Source organism: Salminus brasiliensis, chromosome 15 (assembly GCF_030463535.1).
Source record: "Salminus brasiliensis chromosome 15, fSalBra1.hap2, whole genome shotgun sequence".
Taxonomy (NCBI): Eukaryota; Metazoa; Chordata; class Actinopteri; order Characiformes; family Bryconidae; genus Salminus; species Salminus brasiliensis.
Genome location: NC_132892.1, coordinates 3,742,408 through 3,766,385, shown reverse-complemented (window position 1 = coordinate 3,766,385; position 23,978 = coordinate 3,742,408). Strand labels below are relative to the sequence as shown.

The 23,978-nt window shown below is 41.9% G+C and overlaps 2 protein-coding genes across 3 annotated transcripts in view; one reads left to right on the top strand and one right to left on the bottom strand.

The window, feature by feature from the left end:
* Positions 1 to 19,683, top strand: part of grapb (GRB2 related adaptor protein b) — a 21,530-nt gene extending 1,847 nt beyond the window's left edge. For both annotated transcript variants that reach the window (XM_072657394.1, XM_072657395.1), the window contains exons 3-5: positions 1,688 to 1,807; positions 15,353 to 15,521; positions 17,112 to 19,683. In XM_072657394.1, coding sequence (XP_072513495.1) covers positions 1,688 to 1,807; positions 15,353 to 15,521; positions 17,112 to 17,291 — 469 coding nt within the window. In that variant the 3' untranslated portion in view covers positions 17,292 to 19,683. The remainder of the gene's footprint in view (positions 1 to 1,687; positions 1,808 to 15,352; positions 15,522 to 17,111) is intronic.
* The window catches only part of slc5a10 (solute carrier family 5 member 10), a 46,636-nt gene continuing 42,200 nt past the window's right edge, over positions 19,543 to 23,978 (bottom strand). The window contains exon 15 of the mRNA XM_072657396.1: positions 19,543 to 23,978. Within this exon, the coding sequence (XP_072513497.1) occupies positions 23,782 to 23,978 (197 nt within the window). The 3' untranslated portion in view covers positions 19,543 to 23,781.

Here is a 23,978-nt window from a genome sequence, read left to right as displayed (position 1 = left end):
GGTGCAGATGTTTGAATGCAGTGTTTTTTGAAAACAGTACTTTTGTACTTTATATTGGAGAACATTTACGTTCTCATTTATGTTCTTTGCGAGAACCTTTCAAACAAAACATACAACATGAATTATAAACTTTATACATGATATATTTCATGTTTTTTCCACTCAAAATGTTACATTTAGAAAAAAGTGAAAGTTGCATTAAAGCAACAATATGGAAAATTGCTAATTTTTGCTCATGGGCTCCCCCTACAGTCAGGAAGTGTAATTTGTGAGGACATTTATGTATGTTCTAATTATTATTGATTATTAATGTTATTTGTTGGTCTGTGTGAGGTTTGTTTTAATTGTATAAATATTATATAATATTATAATATTATTGTACATTGTGTAAATAATCCTGAATAATCAGACCAATAGACATGCTCTAAAACTTGTTATTTTACATTAACAACCATTCAAAGTTAAGAACATTTTTGCCTTCCCCTTAAAAACACATGTTTTTCATTGGACAGCGATGAAATACACTTATATATAGACCTAACAATAAAAAGAACTTACATGTAAAACTAATACATAGACAGTTCTTTAAAGAAACGGTTCCTAAAATTAGTGGGTTTATGAAGAACGCATACATAATACACTTAAGGGTGGAACTTATATCCAAGACAAGAACCATATAAGAAGCCATTTATTTAGTGTAGGTTCTGTGCTAACAGTGCTTTTTACACCCATTTTCAAATGACATGTTTTAATAATAATAATTTGCTAATAATTTTAATAATAATTTTGCTATTTTGCTATAAAAGTCAGTTTATTTGCTGAAAAGAACAACAAATAAATTGAATGTGCCATAAACTTTATACATGCCATGTTTTATGCCCCCCCCCCCCCCACACAATCCCCCGCCTCCTAAAGTGAAAGGCATTAAAGCAACAATATGTAAAATCTGCATTTTTTGCTCCTGGGCTCCCCCTACAGTCAGAAAATATAATTTGTGTTGAGCTACCACTAAAAGCACAGCCTGTAGAGTAGCATCACAGGATTTTACATAAACACACCTCGGGTTACACAGCGTTACACAGTTCTCACCAGCGTTATCCTGCCCACTTCTCCAAAGTTACATAGTGCAGTTAGCAGCGTGATTAGCCTGGAGTGGCTACAACAGCAGCACAGCTCTCCCTGGTACAAGTCAGTGGAGCATCAACATGGTTTTGAAGCTGTTATTTTAAGGTAAAAATTCTACATATTGCTGCTTTAAATTAAAGGATGACACATTATTGTTGGGAATCGCGAATCATTGCGAATGTCTCATTTTGAGATTGCTATAAAAAAAGATTCCAGCAAGGCTTTCCACTAGATTGTGGAACATTGCTGTGAGGATTTGATTGACCGATTTGCACTCCAACTCATCCTAAAGGTGCTGGATGGAGCTCCATCACTCCTGAGAGCGTAGTTCCACTGTTTTACAGCCCATAGTATTGGGCATGGTGACCCGAGGTTGTAGGAGCGTATTTCGGCCTACTCCTAGACATCTCCGGTCACAGTCGCGCTGGTTCCGGTCTCAGGTCTTTAGATCTCCGGCATGTCTGTGTGATTTCTGGAATGAGTCTGACGGAGCAGAATAACTTGTCACCCAGCAGATGAGCTGCTAGAGTGGTGTTGAGCCAGATGCTCTTGTCTCCTGAAGGTGGTTCGTGGGAGGAATATCTCGGCAGGCTGCGGAGGGCCGGCTCAGGCCACTGGAGTGCGGAGCGTTCCTCATCAGGGAGAGCGAGAGCACGCCGGGAGAGTTCTCAGTGTCCGTCAGGTGAAAAGCTCACACACACACACACACACACACACACACACACACTCACACACACACTCACATCTGCTCTCATCAGCACTCACTTTTGGGACTCTCCATACACACAGAGGAAAGCATGGCTAATAAGAGCTGCCTTGAGTGTCCCTGAGATGTGAGTGTGTGTGTGAGTGTGTGTGTGTGTGTGTGTGTGTGTGTGTGCGCTTGTCTAACCCTATCTGGCACTCTGTTAACACACGCTCTAATTGGAATGGAGTGTGTAGTACTGCGTGGAGCCCGGGGCTCTCAGGCTGCTGTGATGTAATGCTCTTGCTCGCAGCGCTCTGGAACCCGCTTTATCGGTTCTGTGTTCCCTCTGTGGAACTCTAGGAGCGCACAACATGATTGCAAGGCAAGGCATTTCGAGATGGACACCGTTCCAGCTCAGATTGTTGGGTCTGATTGTGGGATTCGCTCTTGCATACAGCTTTTAGATTGGACGCACGGTTTCCACGTAGCGACAGATTTCCCCCCACATGAGTAAACGGGGGGCGAAGGTTTGTGCACCCTTCAAATGTCACGTTAATAGATATGCACTGAAAATGCACAGCAGTCACTTAGAATACCATAGCAACCACCAAGAAACACTATATCGCTTAGCAACACCCTAAAATAACACAGAAGCCATCTTCAAACCTCCTAGCAACACCATAGTAACCTCCTAGCAACACTATATCACTTATCTAAAAACAATCTTCTCAGTAACCCTATAACCACCATCTCAGATACTATAGAAATGATGTACAAACACCATAACAATCACTTCACAACTCCATAGCATCCACCAAACAACCACATATCGCCATCATGAAGCACCACAGCAACCACTTAACCATAGTAACCTCCCAGCAACACTGTATCACTTATCTAAAAACACACACTCATTAACCCCATAGCCACCACCTGAGATACTATAGCGATGATGTAGAAACCACACCATGGCAACCAACCTAGCAACATCCTAGCAACCATGACACAACTCCATAGCATCCACCAAACAAACACCTAGGAAGATCGTAGCAAGCACCTAGCACCCCTGTAGCACCCATCTAACAATTAATTAGTAACATTATAGCGACCACCAAAAAACACCTTAGTGAAACCATAGCACCCACTAAGCCACACTATGAAACACCTAGCAACACCATAGTAACCTCCAAGCAACACTATATCACTCATCTAAAAACTTCTCAGTAACCCCATAGCCACCATCTCAGATACTACAGCAATGATGTAGAATCATCACAGCAACCAACCTAGCAACACCCTAGCAACCACTAAACAACTCCATATCATCCGCCAAATAACCACCTAGCAACCTTTTAAGAAATACCTTAGTAACATCACAGCGACCACCAAAAACCAACACAGTGAGACCATCTTACCACTTAGCAACACCCTGAAACATCACAGAAACCATCTACAAACAATCTAGCAACACCATAGTAACCACCTAGCAACACTATATCACTTATTTCACTATATTACACTATATCCCTAAAAACAAACGCTCAGTAACCCCATAGCCACCAACTGAGATACAGAATTTCAATTCTGTAGAAATACCATAGCAACCACCTAGCAACACCATAGCAACCATGGAGAGAGACCACAACAACTATGTAGAAACATCACAGCGTCCAATTAAGAACTTCCCATGAAGGAACCCTTGAAGTGTCACGATGATGCAAATACACTAGTAACACCCAAACAATCACATGGGGTACCACAGCAACCACTTAACCATAGTAACCTTCCAGCAACACTATATCACTTCTCAAAAAAAAAAACAATTGTCTCAGTAACCACATAGCCACCACCTGAGATACTATAGCAATGATGTAGAAAAATCATAGCAACCACCTAGCAACACCCTAGCAACCACTAAACACCCATCTAACAATCACTTAGCAACATTATAGCACACATTAAGAAAAACTTAGTAACATCCCAGTAAGCACCAAGAAACACTTTAGCAAGACCATAGCACCCACTTAGCAACACTCTGACATACCACAGAGACCACCTACGAAACACCTAGCAACACCATAGTAACCTCCTAGCAATACTATTTTACTTATATCACTGTATCACACTATATCACTAAAAAAGGTTATAGGAATAGAAAAATCGATGTCACGATGATGGATATACACTAAGAACACCCACACAACCTCATAGGGGTACCATAGCAACCACTTGTATAGAACCTAGAACCCTTTTAGAACCGTTAGGGTGGACATCTGATAGATTACAATGTCTTAATGGATTTGCTAATTCGCGCTTTCATGCTAATGGTTATTTATTGTATTTTTTTTAACCTGTATTATTTTTTTTCTCTTTTCCCTCACAAAGTAAACACACACACACACACACACACACACACTCTCTCACACACACACACACACACACTCACACACACTCTGAAACATCTGCACTGGCCTAAGGTACTGCAGCTTATTATGCAGCAGAGAGCTAATGCTGTGTGGCAGCGTTGGTTTGTTTTGTGCCTCGTTTTTTTTTTGCATGCTAAGGAGCATATCTCTGCTTTCGCCTCTGCCCTGCTCTCGCGCTCTCTCTGTAGCTCTCGCTCTCTCTCTCTCTCTCTGCTCAGGTTGACATTCAACTTTTAGACGATTTGAAGTGACGGTTTCTAAAAATACTTCAGATCCGTACGAAGCAGCTCTCGCGCCGTGCCCTGTTCAGTGTGCAGAGCACTCGCGCGTGAAGTTATAAATAACAGAAAAGCCATTATTCCAGCACGTCTCACGAGACTGCAGTTCCAAACATCTTTCTCTCGCGCGCTCTTTAGCTCTCTCACCTGCTTGGGTCTCTTCGGTATGACTGAAAGCTAATTCGCTAATTCAATGTTCCTTGAAGCTATGGGCGCGAGCATGCTGGGGAGCTTTCTCCTCTTACAGGAGAAATTACAGTCAGTCCAGCTGGAAAACAGAGGGAATGCTAATGCTAGCCTGAGAGAGCGCGAGAGAGAGCGTGAGAGAGAGCGTGAGAGAGAGACTCAGCTGAGCAGAATCACAGCTGTTATTCTTTGAGGAATCTGAGAAAAGGTTTTTAGGAGAAAAAAGGTTCCTTGAAGGTTCCTCAAAGCACCTTAGGCGGTTCTTCCACAGTTTCAAAATTGAGTTCAATACTTTGAGGAACCTTCAAGGAACCGTTTTCGTCCACAAAGCACCTTAAGGGGTTCCTCCACTGATTCAAATTGAAGAACCTTTTTTAGGTTCTTTAGGGGGGCATTATGAGTTGTTAGAAAGCACAAGAACCACTGTATCATTGCTCAAGGAACCAAGAAATGGTTCTCTATTCACTGACCTAGGAGAACCAGTTTTGATTCCTTGAAATCCCTTCAGTGCTTCAGTGTAGAGTCTAGAGAACCTAAATTTTCAGGAAGTTCTAGGAAGAGCCTTAACATTTCTGGCAAGGTTCTAGATAATGGCAAGTGATTCCTGAATTTGTGGAGTTTGGAGACGAACACTGCACTTTTCAATATCTAGCACATCTCAAGCATTAGTGACCTTCAGTAGCAGAGAAGTTCGGTAACATGCTCTACTCTTCTAGGAACATTGCTGTAAGAATTTCACTGCATTCAGCCACGAGAACATCGGCGAGGTCACATAATGATGTTTGGATGATTCGTTCTGACACTCGAGCTCATCCCAAAATTATTGGACAGAGCTCCATCAAGCTGGAGAACACAGCTCCCCTGTTCCACAGGACTGTACCAGTATCAGCTGGCACAAATGCAGCTCCTCCAGAACGTCCTTTTCTGGTGTCGCTAGTTGTAGGAGAGGTGTCCACAAACTTTTGGACATAAGCATTTTTCATAGTCTAGAGCAGAAGTGCTGTTCCTAGAATTGCCTATGTTTACTGAAGAGAGAGAGAACGCGAGAGCAAGAGAGAGAGAGAGATAGAAAGAGCGAGAGAGAGCAAGAGAGAGAGAGAGAGAGAGAGAGAGTGTGTGTGTGTGTGTGTGTGTGTGTGTGTGTGTGTGCGCACAATTTAATTTCAGAAATGCCTCAGTATAACAAGCTACGGGTATTGATTATGGCCATCCATTACATAAGCAGGTCCCTCCGTAGAGCTGATCCCTTCCCTGGTAATGAACAGCTGGATTCGCTACACTGTGATTGGATGATTTGAGCTGATCCTAATGAAGCTCTGACTCTGACTGATCGAGAGTCAGCAGTGCTGAGTCCTCCTGCCCGGTTCAATCATCCGGGTATTCGGACACCGGGAAGGTGTGAGGACGTGATGCTGGGGCCTCCAGCTGATCTGAGCAACTTTTTTCATACTAAAATAGACAACTGCATTATCCTACACTATAGCAACCCCCTAGCAACACCATAGCAACTGCCAAGCATACACATAGCAACACCACAGCAACCACCGAGCAACCACTTAGCAACACCACACCAACCAACTGGGATACCATAGCCACCACCTAGCAACCACTTAGCAACACCATAGCAACTCTTAGGATACCATAACAACCACCTAGCAACACCATAGCAACCACTGCGCACAATCATTTGGGATACCATAGCAACCACTTAGCAACACCATGGCAACCACTTAGCTACACCATAACAACCAACTGGGGTACCATAGCAATCACTTAACAACACCATAGCAACCACCTAGCAACCACTTAGCAACACCATAGCAACTCCTGGGATACCATAGAAACCACCTTTCAATCACTTAGCAACACCATTGCAACCACTTCAACTATGCAACTCATTCTGCTCTTTTTCTGGTTGTTTTCTTTGCAATTATTTATACTGGTCTTACTGGATAACGTCTCGGTATTCCTCAGTTAGCCAGCTGAAGAGATTAAGGCCGGTTGGTTCTGAGCTATGAGCACAGAACCGTCTCAGTTCCATATTCTAGGTTGGAGAAGCTGGGACGATGGACCTGCAGCAGCCCCCAATTACTCACTGAAGCTCTAGCCTCCCCTTATGACATGCCCTGGGGCGCCACTGTTAGGCCACTGTGAGCAAGCTAGTTAGCTCTGCCACAGAATGCTTTGTAATTCCTGTGAATTTTCTTAGATTACATTAGATTAGATTAGATTGATTAGAAGACCGTGAATAGCTTGCTTAAAGATGACCAAACCGGCTAAATGTTTGCTCCCTGACTCCACTGTTAACTAGGACTGGGGTGAAACAGCCACGTTCCTGAATTAGAAGTCAGAGAAACCATCTGTGAAGTTGGTGTTGGTGGACGAGACATAAACAGAGTCATTCAGAGCAGGTTGGTGTGAAATACTGCATTACGACACATTCACAGTTCATACCAACTCTGCAAAGTGGTTGAATGAGAGGAATTCTCAGAGTGGCAAGATCTTCAGATAACAACAATTCAAACGCCTCTCTGAAATATCAGTCTGCCTTACATGCCAACGGTCAAGATTACAATGACAGTAGTTATAATGAATAACAGCAAGAGACAAGAACCCTCTAACCCTCCATACAGTGGCATAGCCGCATTTTCTGTTTTCACACTGGCCCAGTTAAGGTCTAGGGTGAAGGCAGCCCAGTTAGAGTCTAGGGTGAAGGCAGCCCAGTTAAGGTCTAGGGTGAAGGCAGCCCAGTTAGAGTCTAGGGTGAAGGCAGCCCAGTTAAGGTCTAGAGTAGAGGCAGCCCAGTTAAGGTCTAGGGTGAAGGTGGCCCATTTAAGGTCTAGGGTAAAGGCAGCCCAGTTAAGGTCTAGAGTAGAGGCAGCCCAGTTAAGGTCTAGAGTAGAGGCACCCCAGTTAAGGTCTAGGGTAAAGGCAGCCCAGTTAAGGTCTAGGGTGAAGGCAGCTCATTTAAGGTCTAGGGTGAAGGTGGCCCATTTAAGATCTAGGGTAGTGACAGCCCAGTTAAGGTCTAGGGTAGAGGCAGCCCAGTTAAGGTCTAGGGTAGAGACAGCCCAGTTAAGGTCTAGGGTGAAGGCAGCCCAGTTGAGGTCTAGGGTAAAGGCAGCCCAGTTAAGGTCTAGGGTAAAGGCAGCCCAGTTAAGGTCTAGGGTGAAGGCAGCTCATTTAAGGTCTAGGGTGAAGGTGGCCCATTTAAGGTCTAGGGTAGTGACAGCCCAGTTAAGGTCTAGGGTAGAGGCAGCCCAGTTAAGGTCTAGGGTAGAGACAGCCCAGTTAAGGTCTAGGGTGAAGGCAGCCCAGTTGAGGTCTAGGGTAAAGGCAGCCCAGTTAAGGTCTAGGGTAAAGGCAGCCCAGTTAAGGTCTAGGGTGAAGGCAGCTCATTTAAGGTCTAGGGTGAAGGTGGCCCATTTAAGGTCTAGGGTAGTGACAGCCCAGTTAAGGTCTAGGGTAGAGGCAGCCCAGTTAAGGTCTAGGGTAGAGACAGCCCAGTTAAGGTCTAGGGTGAAGGCAGCCCAGTTGAGGTCTAGGGTAAAGGCAGCCCAGTTAAGGTCTAGGGTAAAGGCAGCCCAGTTAAGGTCTAGGGTGAAGGCAGCTCATTTAAGGTCTAGGGTGAAGGTGGCCCATTTAAGGTCTAGGGTAGTGACAGCCTAGTTAAGGTCTAGGGTAGAGGCAGCCCAGTTAAGGTCTAGGGTAGAGACAGCCCAGTTAAGGTCTAGGGTGAAGGCAGCCCAGTTGAGGTCTAGGGTGAAGGCAGCCCAGTTGAGGTCTAGGGTAAAGGCAGCCCAGTTAAGGTCTATGGTGAAGGCAGCCCAGTTAAGGCACTCATGGTTCAGTTACGGCAATAGCAAGTGTATTGGCGGTCACAACTTTTAACATTTAAGGTCTATGGAGAAGGCAGCCTACTTAAGACTTCTACAGCTGTAAGCTTACGGTTGAGACTCACCCTGGTCTCAGTGACGACTCAGGACATGTCTCAGGACACCTCACAGCTGTCCTGAAACGAAGAGATTTACTATCAGCAGCACTGCCTGAACGCTGGATCAGTGCTGACTCAATATTGACTGACTGTTGTCTGCTGTCTGAGTTCTGCGGTATGAGCTGGCGCTAATGAGTCAGACGCTCATAAAGTGAGTCAGAGACGGAGATAAAGAGAGAAAGTATATGTGTGTGTGCACAAGGGAAGATAACTACAGGGATCCTCAGGGCCATCTATGGGACTTCCATTGATGAAAGGCTTAGAGAAGCGGAAAACTCCCACAGGCAAATGTACGCTGGAGTTAGCTTGAATTCGTAAGCACATGCAGGGCTTTCTTTAGGGGGCAAAAAGCACATTTTACACACAATTCATCTTACCCCAAGTGTTGCCATGTTTGGTAAAAGGCTAATGTGGCTAACAAACAGAGAAAGAAAGCTAATGCCTAACTATTAGGTAGGTGGTCATAATGTTATGACAGCTTACTAACTAACTAACCACTCTTGCTCAGAGGACACTAGGTAGACGTCAGGGTATGCACCGTATTAGGGGTGTTGGGAGGTGTTCGTTATAGAGGTTAGCTGCTCCACAGTGGTCCGTCAATTGCTCTGTACTACTTGCCGGAGTCGTCATTCCCCTCTGGCACGAATGCCATCCCCTGGGGCGCCACTGTTAGGCCACTGCAAGACACTCAATGTCCGAGAAGTCCATTCTCGTTACACCTTCACTGCAGCTGTCCTTGGACATCCCACAAAGTTAGCAGTTACCATTTCCCTTCGCCCTGTATCCTATTATCATAGCCCTTTATTATCATGGACATCAGTCAGATGACGCACTTTGCCCAAGATATATATATTCGTTATATATATAACGATATTCGTTATCCACTATATCAACACTATTAGCTAGCTAGGCGTACATTTGGTTTAGCCTCCTCAGCTGTAATAGCTGTATCTGGCTAAGCACACTTCGCTAGTTAGCTCTGCGACAGAATGCTTTGGAATTCCTTTGGATTTAATTAGATGACCTAGGATTTGTTATGGAAAACCAGTCAATCCCAAACCCCCCCAAACTGTTACATCACAGTCTTGACTTGTTATATATTCACCCCCCCAAAACTGACAGAAACTCAGGGCCCACTAGCCCAAGTCAAAGCTGCCGAAGTGGTAAAATGTGACTGTGACTTCAGCAGATTATGGTGTAGTTGATACTGAAGAGCAGCTCATCGCCTCACGATGTCACGGAAATACAAGCTGCAGCGGGAACCAGGCCTCCTGACCGCAGTGTTTCCTGTGCCAGTGTCAACAGAAGGGGAGGTCAAACTCTCAAAAGCGTACGATGAAGCCAAAGACAGGGAAGCAAATGGGGATCAGTGTTATGCTAAAACGATGCTAACTGGAGCTGGAACACACGTCAGATTATTTTTTTTATATTGGTAAATCTTGAAAAAGCCAAACCTGGGGAAGCGAGTGGGGACCAGACTAAAAGTTAGCTGGCTACAGTCTATTCAGCTTGCTAACAGCACATCGCGCTGAGAGGACACAATGAGAGGACAGCAGCACTATCCAGTTATAAATATTTGTTCGCCTTCTTTTAGCCTAAAACTAAATAACCTACATACACGTTTGATGGCTGATGGCTTTTATTTGGGCCAGGATGAAAACAATGAAATCAGATGTTGGCCCAAACCACTGCTCTAAGACTCTTGAGTCACCTCCGTAGATCCATGGGCATGCTCAGTCATGGATTTTTCTTTTTTAGCTTTGCCGAAATTCCAGGATGAGTGACAGGGAAGCTTTAAACTAAGCTGGTTCTTTAGTGGAACTGACACTAGGCAGTAGGCTAAGGTGGAGGTGGGTGCTATGTACTCTGTCTCGTTTGAATTAATTTCTTTAGCCTGGTTAAACCCTTGAGATTAAATTGTAACTCATTGACCCCTCATTGAACACAGTCAGGAGTTATTAGTGGCTACAGCCCTCAGTTCCTCAATCCTATTATTTAAAGACACACTATGTAGTATTTTTACCTTAAAATAAAAGCCTCCAAATCACTGTGATGCTTTACTGACCTGTAGACAGGAAGAATAGCGTCGCTGTCATTCCCACTCCAGGCATAGCAAGCTGCTAACTGCACTATATAAGAAAAACACAGAAAAACACTCGTAACGCTGCGTAACTCGAGTCAGATTCGTGTAAAATCCTGTAATATGACTCTACCACCTCAGCCCTGCTTCTTTACCTTTCAATGACGGTTCCGTATCTCTCAGCTTGTCCAGGAAAACGTGTTCCTTAGGGGTGTCTCAAAGCGGCAATTACACTTCCAGGCTGTAGGGGGAGCCCAGGAACATGAAATGCCACAGGTGGCCATGGACCCTATTTTAGCGATCTTTTATGCAAGCCGTCAACGTCAGAAGTTCGCCTTGCACGACTCATAGCGTGTAAAAGTCATGGACTAATTCTCTTAAAGAATCATGGGTGTGTTTGTTTTGGGCGTAACGTGCAATAATAAACCAATCAGCGTGACTCTTGCCATTCCCTTTAAGAGCCAGGTGCGGTCAGACTGACCTTGGTGGGTTGCTATTTCAGTGGTGTAAAGCGTGGGGGGGTGGACGAGCGTCGGGCTGCACATGCCTGTGTTGACAATTCACTTCTGCGATAACAACGGACGAACGTCTGACTGTTGACGAACGTCTGTCTAGGCTGTTTTTTTTAGTCAGTGTAGCTCCTGCTGTGTTTTCCGTTGCCAAGATACGTAGCAATACGCCAGAAACTGACCTGAACACCCCTCATTTCGAGACCACCACGCCCATCAGCATAGATACATTCACAAACCCAAGAATAGGTGAAAATAGACTGTCGGCGGGGTGTAGGATAGCTATTAGCCTCGCGCTAAACCTTACGCAGGGTGTTTTTAGCACATTTTAGCGTCCTTTTATAAAATCTGCCAAAAACACACCAGTGTTAAATTCATAAATGTGTTTGTTTACCACAAATATTTATAATAAACATAAAATGTAGCCCAATGAAACCCAATGTAATCCAGAAACAGTGAGAATTGTAGCTATGCAAAATGAGGGCCAAGGTTTAGCTAGCACCAGCTAGCACGTAGCCGTTCCATAAAACAAAATATGTTCATGTACAGACTCTTTTAGTTTTAGTATTAGAGTAAAAGTTCCTTATCTATAGAAATCTAGTAGAAATCTATGGATTTTTTACTTATAGATAGGGAACTTTTACTCTAATAGAGAACTTACAGGAGATAGCTACAGGGCTAGCCTGAGGCCATTAGCTAAAGAAGCTGACTGAGCATCATAGCACTGCATTTCTCACTGAATTAAACAGTGACAAAAAAATGTGAGACTTCAATACTTAACTAATAAATGACTTAAATGATTAATATTCGCAATAACCGTTCCTCCACAGTCAGTACACGTTAGCGCGCAGAGCTAACAGGAAAAGTTCGACACTTTTTACCTCAGAGTTTGAGGTTTACGGTGTGTCTCTTCTATGTAGGGAACTTTCATTATTTACATACGCCAAGAAAAAGGCCCTTTTACGAAATCTTAGACGTGTCCAGAGCGATTTTTAGAACTTTAGAAGACACTAAGCAGACCAGGAGTATATTGTATGTGTATTCACCATATTATATATATATATTGGCTTTACTGACCAACAACACATTCTGACTGCTGACCACTGGCCTGTATTCATTCTAATGTTACCCAACGTTTTACGGGTTAAAATAGAGGCATACACGAATTACATGGCCGCTTAGGACCCCAACGCCACCAGGGGGCCCCCAAGAAAAATATTTATTTTAAAAATAATTGTTAATGTATTATACAGGTAAAAGCATTTTTCATATAAATTAATAAAATAATCATATAATGTTTATAGTATTATTATTTATTATATTTATTTATATGAATTCATTTATTTTCATAGTTGGCACACCAATACTAGGTTAATTAATTCCTGCTGTTGGCTGCTGCCGCTGTTGTCTGCAAATGCAGATACACACTGCTTGGGTGGTCCATAAAGGCCCTCTCTCCCTGAAATGATGAAGTATCTAGTGCTGAGGTGGTGGTATCGGGGGCCCCAAATGAAAATCTGCTTAGGGCCTTAAGGGTTAAAAACACACGTAATGCTTACAGACGAGTAAATCTTAAGATTCCTATCCGATTAATAAGCCGAGAGTTTAAGGGATTATCATCCAATCCCACTAAAACAGCGGCGCCTGCCACTACAGGAAGCTGTGAGCGAGTGGAATTTGCGAGGGCGGCCTCAGCGGTTGAGTCACCTATGTAACGGGAACTGTTTCCGCTGAGTGGTGGAGCCTGACTCAGGTGCCGTCTCTGAGAAATGCACTGCTCGACCCCAGACGTCATAGCCCAAAGGGGCGGAACCATCTGGAGTTTGAGTCTAATTATGACCAGGAATGCACTGAAACACCTGCAGTGTGGCTAAACCTAAAACTGACCATAATAAATGAATCTGGTGTTCTGGAACTGTTGGTGCAATACTCCATCATTATTTTCATAAGGTTCCCCCACGGTTTCAAACTGAAGAACCTCCAAATGTTCCTCAAGGATCTTCTACTTTCACCAGCGTACGTACTATTACTCTTACTTCCATTCCACACTGTTAAAAAAGGTTCTTCAATTTGAAACTGTGGAGGAATCACTTAAGGTGCTTTGAAGAACCTTCAAGGAACCTCTTACCTCTAAAAACCCTGCTGAAGGTTGTTCAAAGCACCTTAAGAGGTTCCTCAAAAGTTTTAAGCTAAAAAACCTCCGAAGGTTCATCAAGGACCTTCTACTTTTAACATAATACATACTCTGGAAGGTTTTCAGTTGGATCCTGTTGAGGAACGTCTTAAGGTGCTTCGGGGAACCTTTTACTTCTAAAAACCTTTTGCTGAAGGTTGCTCAAGGCAGTTTCAACAATGGAAGAACCTCTTAAGGTGCTTTGATAAACTTTTGAGGGACATTTTTCTTCTAAAAACCTGTTCTTGAAGGAGAAAGGTTCTTGAAGGAAGAGGTTCCTTCACAGAGCCTTAAAGCCTAAAAGTTTCTTTAAGGACCTTCTACTTTCAACATAGTACATATTCTGGAAGGTCTTCAGTTGGAAACTGTGGAGGAACTTCTTAAGGTGGTTTGAGGAACCTTCAAGGAACCTTTTTTCTTTTGAAAACCTTGAAGGTTTCGCAAAGCACCTTGAGAGGTTCCTCCTTGGCTTTAAAGCACAAAGCAGATGTGATAAGTGTGAGAAAGCAAGAAAGCATTTGCCATCTCTCTCTCTCTCTCTCTCTCTCACACTCCCTCACCCACACAACAACACTTCCCTTTAATGGGAGTTCCTCCTGAACAAGCAGAATGTGCCCTATAACACTGTGTGTGTGTGTGTGTGTGTGTGTACACAAAAGAGTTTGAGAGAAAGCTGCTTGTCAGGTGTGGTGGGGTGGGGTTGGCAGGTGATGAAAGAGAATACGCTGGAAAAGGGTGTGTGTTGTGCATATCTGTGCATGTATCTGAGTGTGAGTGCAATGTGAGACATTTGAACACACACACACACACACACACACACACACACACACACAGGTAGTGTTTTTATACAACGTCATGACATGAGGTCATAAACCGTCTAGCCACGTCAATACATGCGGCCTAATCCCCTATGTCTTATATATGTATACATGCATTTACACTACATGGACAAAAGTATTGGGACACCTGCTCATTTATTGCTTCTTCTGAAATCAAGGGGATTAAAAAAAGAGCTTATCCTGCTTTTGTTGGAGTAACTTTTGTCTCCACTGTCCAGAGAAGAAGACTTTCTACTAGAATCTGGAGAAGCATTGCTGCGAGGATTTGGTTGCATTCAGCAACAAGAGCGATAGTGAGGTCAGCATGTTGGATGGATGATGGGGCTTTATATCCCTCCAGCCCACACCTGGCATTAGGCATAAGGGCACTGGTGCCAATAGTTTCATGTTCATGCTGATCTGCTTCAGAGAGTCCTATCCTATTGGCAATGGGTACAACTTAGCTGAGTAGCTGAGTGCATTTATTAGAAGGGGTGTCCACAAACTTTTGACAATTTAGTGCAGTTTGATCCAGGTAAGCCTTCCTGCAGGTTCCTGGCAGTCGTCTCATGTCTACACGGTAGAAAACCACAAGTACAATTGCTGACGTACCTCAGGCCTGATCTGCTGCTCAAGGTGCGAGACCTTGAGGCCTCTGCAAGGATGAGCGTAATGAGCAGCAAAGGAGGAACGTTTGGTTGAAACCTGCCTGCAGTTAATGATCTTTTCTGGCTTTATTTACAGCCTCCAAGCCCAGAACAGTTCCAAATAATGTAATCAAAGTTACTGTGAGTGTGTGTGTGTGTGTGTGTGTGTGTGTGTGTGTGTGTGTGTGTGTGTGAGTCCAAAGTACTCAAGGACATAATTCTTCCAGCCAAGTTGGCAAGCCATGTGCCGGGCCAAGCCTTTGATCAGCTCTCACACTTGATAGCCCAAAATTGCGTTCTCCAGATAAAACCCAGATACAATCAGATAATCAGCCGTGCCAAGATCTCCTCATTACCTCTGTGGTGAACCATCTCCTCTCTGACCCCTCCCCCCTTCCCCCCAATGTACACGCCCATGTTTGTTGCAGTTACGGTGACCACGTGCAGCACTTCAAGGTGCTGAAGGACGGGCTAGGCCAGTACTTTATATGGGACGAGGTCTTCAGCTCGCTGAATCAGCTGGTGGATTTCTACAGAATCAACAGCATCGCCAAAGAGAGAACCGTCTTCTTGCGAGAACCCGAGAGATTGCTAGCTGTGAGGAAACGCACACATGTACAGACAAACACACATACAGACAAATATACAGGATGCATGGACTTGGGTTTGGGTTCCTGTCTTTAGGTTTTTAGATTTGACCTAGGTAATACAGCTCTGCCTAATTCTGACCCTTAACATATCTGTATAACCTCTATAGAGCCGAGTGTATTAGCTTGTGTAAGTCATCAAATAATCAAAATCTTAATTTAGTGCAAAAAGTTTGAACATAATTTGAAACAATTGTTTTGTTTTATTGTGTAGCTTTAAAAACTGCACACTGAAAAAAGCAAATAAAAGATATTTAAATATAACAAATGTAATACATAAAATATAAAATGAAATAAAACAAAAAAAAATAAATACAAATAAACTAATTTAAAGCTTTGATAAATATATGTATTGCTATGTAATACTTTTTCATGCTTTGTTACAATAATTTGTTACAAAAAAAAAAAAAAATCTAAATCCAGAAACTGTACAAAAAAGTAGTAAAAAATAAGAAATTTCAATTCGATTATTTTTTTAATGGAAACCCATGACTTAAACTGCAAGGCACTAATTGCTAAGAAAAAATTACAGATTCAAAATAAAATATGATTTCATATGGTTGACTTTCTTGTTAGTTTCTGCAGCCAGAATTCACTGTTTGAGATGTAAACAAGCAAGTTATTCTAAATGGGTTTAGTGTAACATAGTTTATTGTAGAGAAACTTGTAGCATCAGCTTTCGGTAAGAATCAGGGGTCACCATGACAACACTAATATAGCCATTTTATTTATCATCCAAAAATGACCAGTAAATCTACCACCATGGTCTATTAAATACAATACATTATTGCATTGCATTATATGTAATATTAATAGTGTTAAAATAGAGGTTAATAAGCTCTCTGGTCAAAAGGTCATCTTGCATGTTTAAGGTGGTAGTAACTTCAGGCTCCTGCAGATGGCACTGCACGAGGATGATGGGCTATAAATATCTGCGGGGTGTTGGACGGTACTCAGGCTTTGAGAAGAGTACAGTACAGTGCAGTGAGTGTCTCGTTGGATGTGTGGAAAATGGGTCGCAAAGCAGATACAGTTAATGATTGGCTAAGAAAAAAAGAAGCACTTGCATTTGGGCGTTTCCGAAGATCATAGTGTGAAGGAAGTAGCTGAATCTGCAGGTGTATGGAAGCATACGGTCATAAGGGTCTACCAGCAGTGGCAGAAATCCCAGTGGTGACTAATTTGTTGTTAGGGGAGCTTATTAAAAAATGAACAAAAAGGTTTAGGGTCTATTTTGTCTTACAAAGTCGTGCATGTATCTCTCTGCAATGTAGCCAAGACCTCAAAACTATGGTAAAACAGTGTCTCAGACATCAATCAAAGTTTTCATAACCATTTCAAGCTATAACTTGTGGTGAAGGAACTCTGAGAGCCATTAAACTCAGACATCTGGCTCCAGTCACCCCCCACTGTGAACCACTCTGACTCAGCATGGCACATTTCATATCAGTCCAATCCTGTTTGCAGTTCCTGTAAACCTCCTATTAGCCAGAAGGCTTAACTACTTACGTTTCCTTTGTGTTGTGTTTTTTTTTTTCAGAGACCACGCCACGCCCATGCCCTCTTTGACTTTACTCCTCATCATGTAAGCCAGTTGCGCTTCCTTCGTGGTGATGTTATTGACCTGCTGGACTGCTCAGACGCTCAGTGCTGGAGGGGGCGTTGCCGTGGAAGAGTGGGTGTGTTCCCACCAGAATATGTTCAGCCCATATATCACTAACATCAAAGGTCTAGCTCTGAATTCAGCTTTACGCTTCGTGCTTTAAATGGTACTGGAGATCCCGACCATGCCCTGCAGTCCTTGTCAAGCGTAAACTCACCATTTACCAGCCCACCTCATATTCAGTCTCATCAGTGCTCAGTTTATGATCTCATGAGATAACAGATGGGCTACGGTCTCTATCTGTACACCAGCAAAGTGGAGCGAAGTAAGTAAAGGCTTCTGGTGAGTGCATGTAAACATATTTAATAGCAAAATTAATGTAGGACAGAGCGAGGCACATCCTAACACTTTTTTATTTTATATTTTGGAAAGGATTTGAGCACAACAGTAACTGTGTCAAATTTGAACATAATAAACACACCCATCTTAGCTATGAAAGAAAATATAACTTTCTTACAATTACAATTACAATTTAGTCAAACATACTATCCAAATAGTTGGTAAAAGTAATGAATTAATGAATTAATGAATGAATTACTTAAGAAATGTGCATGATATATAACTATTATAGAGAAAAAAATATATAAATATATACATCTATATAAATAAATCAATAATTAAAATTCAAACATGACAGTTTACATTGTCTCAAAATTTCACAATGAATTAACCACTAGAAATACCCCAGAATAAAAAAATAATACAAAATAAAATTCTTTTAAATTTTGTTACCATTTTGCAGATAAAACTTTTTTGTCCAAAAGCGACAATATCAAATTTACAAATCTTTAGTATGTTTTTGATTAATTTGTGTATGAAAACATGAAAATCTCATTGTTACCTTTTGGAGGTTTAGTTTATTTGTAATGCTGGGTTAAACTAAACCCATTATGTGGAGGATGCACTCACTTCACTGTGAGTTATTTACATGTTTAAAAAAAAATGTAACTGTTACAGGAACCTAGAAAATGATACAATACAATATAAGTGTGAATTCTGTGATCTACATATATAAATATAAAAAAGAAAATAAGTTATGATATAGGAAGTATAATATATAAAATGTTACTTTCAGGGTACAAAAACAAGGTGTTCAGGGTAAATGTGGAGAAATATCTGTCATTTGCAGATGATGTTGCTATGGCAATATGAGAAGATGGTCAAAATCTTAATTAAATTGTTTAAACTACATCAGAAATGTCACATTTTATCTTTTATCAGTTTGTGCCTCGCTCTCCTTTAACTGCAAACTCAAAATAATCAGCCAAAAGACAATATTTTAAGAAAAATGAACAGAATAAACATGAAAATAATCATTATTATTGTTAATATGTTGGACAATATATTATTTAGTAGTTTACTTTTTCTTGTTTACCTTATAGCATTATACAACAAACACTATAGGTATTAAAATGTATGCTAATGCTATAGCTACTGGAAAAAAATAATACTTTGAATTTATATCAATTACATGAACTTAACCACAATAATTCAGCTTAATCGAATTGACAAGACCTGTGTTTGTCACACATGCATATTCATGTTTAAGTTTGATTCATATTTGTAAATTCAAAGCACTATTTTTTCAGTGTTGGATGAAGTGTGTGTTTGTATGCTAAGTAATGCCGTTGTGTTTTATGAAGGTAGCGATGTTCAGTAGTGAAAGAATGATTACCTCTTTATAAAGTTAGAAAGTTATTATAATTATTAAACTTATACTTATTATAACTACATATAGTTATGGTAATTATACCTTATAGTTATGGTAATGACATTGCTATACTACTATGAAGCTTAACAGTAAAACAAAGCTCAAACTTCATCACTCTGCTGCCCAGGCTTTTTTATTTATTTATCTATCTATCTGTCTATCTATTTTTTTATGTATTTATTTGTTTATTTATTTAGCAAACTCTGTCAGGTTACAAAAATATCTAAACGACTTCATTACTAGAAACATAATGAAATATAAATTTACAAAAACATTTGAAGTAACAAGGTGTAAAAAATCAGCACAACAATGGACTTAATTGACTTCAGATGTTTTATATCCAGTTAAAAATAAACAACAAAGCAAAATTTGTTGTTTTGGTACAGAAATTGCTTGTTGACATGCCTGCAAGTCGTTTTGCAAAATCCACACTGGAATACAGATCCTTTTAGAATTCTTACTGAAGTGTTAAGTCGACTATGAAAAGACCTAGAAACGTCAATCAAACAGCCCCACCTGCCATTAGTTAGTACAGTTTCTTTGTGAGTATTTCAGAAACACACATCTCATCCAGATGAAAACATGAAAACACCCAGATTACACTTTGCCTAATGATTTTTAATGTGTTTTTTTTCATTTGTATCACAATTATGTCAAACTCAGAGATAACAACGAAAACAGTAATACAAAAACACTCACATCCAATAAACCTTTTCAGTAAAGGAGCTTTGCATCGTGTTTCGGCTCCTTTGTTGTATCCGTTCTGCAATGTTGGCCACATCAATGTGATATTTTGACAATCGTCGGTTACAAACTACAGCCCTTCAATATCTTGATATAAATATTGTGAGTGATTGTGAGATACAGGCTCCAAAATGCTAAGGCATTATTTTGAGTAGTGTACTGGTAGGTTCCAAGACAGAATAACTTGCTTACACTGAAATACGCAACAGGTTCCAGGTGTTATTTTGAATATTTTAAGTAAAATGATAGTAAATAAGAAGTCTAACTAAATGACACTCTGAGATGTGTCTATATTGTACTAAAAAAGTGGAACTTTTGTGGTGCTAAATAAAATAATGTATTAACAGTTTCTATGTAGACCCATCTAGAAAATGTTTGGTATCACTTTACTTAGATGTCTATAGATGCTCACCTGACATTCAACCAACATTTAACTGAATATGTATTAAATACTGAAACTGAACTCAAAGTTTTGTTTATTGAATGTAACCCTGCACCGAACCCTAATCCTAACCCTAACCTCAAATCCACCATAAATCCTAACCCTAACCTTCCCCTATACCTTAAATCTACCCTATATCCTAACCCTAACGCTAACCCTAACCCTAACCTTAAATCCACCCTAAATCCTAACCCTAACCTTAACCCTAACACTAACCTTAACCTTAAATCCACCCTAAACCCTAACCCTAACCTTAAATCCACCCTAAATCCTAACCCTAACCTTAAAATTAACCTCAAATCCACCCTAAATCCTAACCCTAACCTTAACCCTAACACTAACCTTAACCTTAAATCCACCCTAAATCCTAACCCTAACCTTAACATTAACCTCAAATCCACCCTAAATCCTAACCCTAACGCTAACCTTAACTCTAACATTAACCTTAAATCCACCCTAAATCCTAACCTCTAACCCTAACCTTAAATCTAACCCTAAATCCTAACCCTAACCTTTCCCTATACCTTAAATCTAACCATAAATAATAACCCTAAACCTAACATTACCTCAAATCGACCCTAAATCCTAACCTTACCCTTGAATCCACCCTAAAGCCTAACCCTAACCCCTAACCGTCCCCTAAACCTTAAATGTAACCCTAAATCCTAACCGTCCCCTAAACCTTAAATTTAACCCTAAATCCTAACCCTAAACCTAACATTACCTCAAATCGACCCTAAATCCTAACCTTACCCTTGAATCCACCCTAAAGCCTAACCCTAACCCCTAACATAAACCTTAAATCGACCCTAAATCCTAACCCCAACCCCTAACCTTCCCCTATATCTTAAATCTAACCCTAAATCCTAACCCTAATCCCTAATCTTACCCTTACCCAGTACTTTGGACTTTCTCCCTCATCCAGACAAGAGCTAGAACCTGTTGGACATTTCATATTCAGTCATTTAGCTAAAACGACTTACTAAATGTGTCCCTCACACTCACCCACTCAATACCTGTGAATTTAGAGGTTTTAAAAGAAAGTATTAGCAAATAATATCATTACTTTCATACATTACTTATTAAATCAGCGCTGTACACAGACCTCACTGGTTCCCTTTTTCTACTTTTCATGATTCAGTTGCACTGAAATGATTTTTACTTCATTTACTTCATTTGAACACTTGGAGCCCTCTCTGGAACATATATTGGAAATATACAATAGGGACAAAAGTATTGGGACATGCTTATTCATTGTTTCTTTTGAAATCAAGGGAATTAAAAAGAAAAGTCTATTATCAGATTTTGGAGGAACATTGCTGTGATGATAATCACCCCACCTCATCCTCAACTCCATGCTCCACAGCTCAATACCCCTCTAGCCCACGCCTGACATTAGGCATGGTGCTGAAAGTTTTTACGTTTGTCTGCTTTACGTCCTATTCTATTGGCAGGACTTCTCCACAGAGACTAGATAAGCTATATATATATATATATGTGTGTGTGCATTTGCACATGCGTGTCAGCAATGGCTGCAACTTTGAAGGCATTCAAAGCTGAATGCATTCATTAGAAAGGGTGTCCACAAACTTTTTTCAGACGTCTGGTATATGTTGTTATATAGAAACATAATAAAATAACAGTTCTCTTGGTAACCTGTGAGCTTTGCTGTTTTGAAATGGACCTATAGGAATCTCGTAACCTGCTTTGAGGAACCTTCAAAGGAACCATTTTCTTCTAAACATCTTTTCTTAAGGGTTCCTCAAAGGTTCCTCACAGGTTCCTCCACAGTTTCAAATCGAAGAACCCTCAAAAGTTCCTAACAGTGTATTTGCTGCCGTCTTAAATACTGGCTATAGGCACTCCCCAGGCTCTTGGGACCTATATAAGGGACTGAGGTAGAGAAATGAATAGAATTCAGATGCTGATCTAAATTCATTGGTTCTGAAATGTGTTCCAAACGTCTGGTGAAGCTTCTTGTTGACTATAAGCAACAAAAGGTTGGGTTTGGCAGCATACATAGAAGAGTACTGTGGAAAAGCCAGAGACCACCTTTATTTATTCATTCATTTGATTTCCAGTCAAGATGGCATTTATGTACAAGGCCTTCATTTTTCACAATGGAAGGATAAAGAAGGAGAAAATAAGGTAAAAGTTTTGGGACAACCATGCAAGATCTGGTATATCTCAACACCGAGGGTCTGAAAGGACATGGAGCTGATCATGAAGCTCCTACTGAGGAATCAGACCGACAGACAGACACATCAAACTGCCGAAGCTGCCGCTGTTCTCAGAACGATCACCCCCCAGTCCGGTCCAGACCTCCAACATCAGTGGATGTGTTTCAGGGGTCCGGATGGTGAGAAGCAGTGCTCTTCAAAATGCTCTGAACTTCTAAGACTGAACTCTGGAGGTGTGGAAAAAAATTGTAGGCAATTACCCATCCCACTGGGAGGGTGTAGACTGACACATGCCCAACCAGCCACCACCTCTTTTCCAACTGCTGCCGATGTCAACGGGCTCAGAGGAAAGCACCGGGTACCCAGCTCTGATGGCATCACACTGAAGTGAAGCAGGGAGAGAGAGAGAGAGTCATCTACCCACCCTGGAGAGAGCAAGGCCAATTGTGCTCCCTCGGGCTCCGGCTGCTGATGGAAGGCGGGATGGTCCGGCATGCGAACCAGTGATCCTTGGGTCCCTTGGGTCCTTAGTCTGCTGGACCACTTGACATAGAGTCGGGCTCCGGGCTCCGGTCATGTCCGAAGGCCGCAGGTCTGAATAAAACGACTGGACGGCGTTTCCTGCCTGCCTACTGACCCTGCCCACATTCTGCACGCATACCGTGAGAGGTGTTGACAGCAGCTTGCCCACTGACCGCATACCGTGTATGTTATTTTTTTGGGGAGTGGTTTTGGAAGTAGAGCTGAAGGTAGAGGGCGGGACTCCCTCCTGTTGGAATTGTTCAATAACTGGATAACACAAATTCGCTTACACTGGCTCCAATGGCCGTCTTGACTGGAAATCGAATGAAGAGTGAACTTTGACCTGCCACTGTTCCAGCCAGCATGCTCATGTGGGGCTCACATGGGTGAAACATAGGCTAGCTGGGCTCCAGGTGGGCATGGGCTCTGAGTGGGTTTGTAAATGTGTTGTTACTGGGACCCAGTTGGGCTTCCCAAATGGGCCCTGACTTTACAGCCCACCGTAATCTCACATGGGGTGAGATGCATGCAGTGTGCAACCCAGATGGGGCCCATGTTTAACCCTACCCTAAGTGGTTAGCATCCATATGTGGAGCCAATATGGAACCCATGTGGATCCCAGTTGACCAGGGCTAACCATACAGGCCCCACATGGGCATGTTAGCTGGGACAGTACTGTCTAATGAAGCATCCGTTCGTATCAAAGTGACCAGTCTGAGCTTTATGAGGTTCTGGGATGAATGTGAAGGGGCTGCTGGATATGCTGATAGCTATAACCTGCCTGAGTGAGCTATCAGCTAATTATCTGGCCCACGGTCTGGAGTCTGAGAACACAGTTCTAAGGAATGGCTGTGAGGTTCTACATGCAGGAGGACTGACTGAACAAGGGCTGAGATCTGCTGCTGGGTTTTGCATTTGCGAGAAGCTCTGGAGGATAAGCAAGGTGTGCTACGCATAGTAGGCATAAAAGAAGATGTTCACACACATGAGAATAATCGCATTGACGCAACAGAACCGTGACCAGAAGGGGTCTTCTCTGGTGTTATGGATCACGGGAGGCGGAGTCCCTGGTGCGCTCCGGCTAGGCCGAGGACTACAAAACCCAACAGCGCGCACACACTTCCCCCGGCGCATCGAATCACACC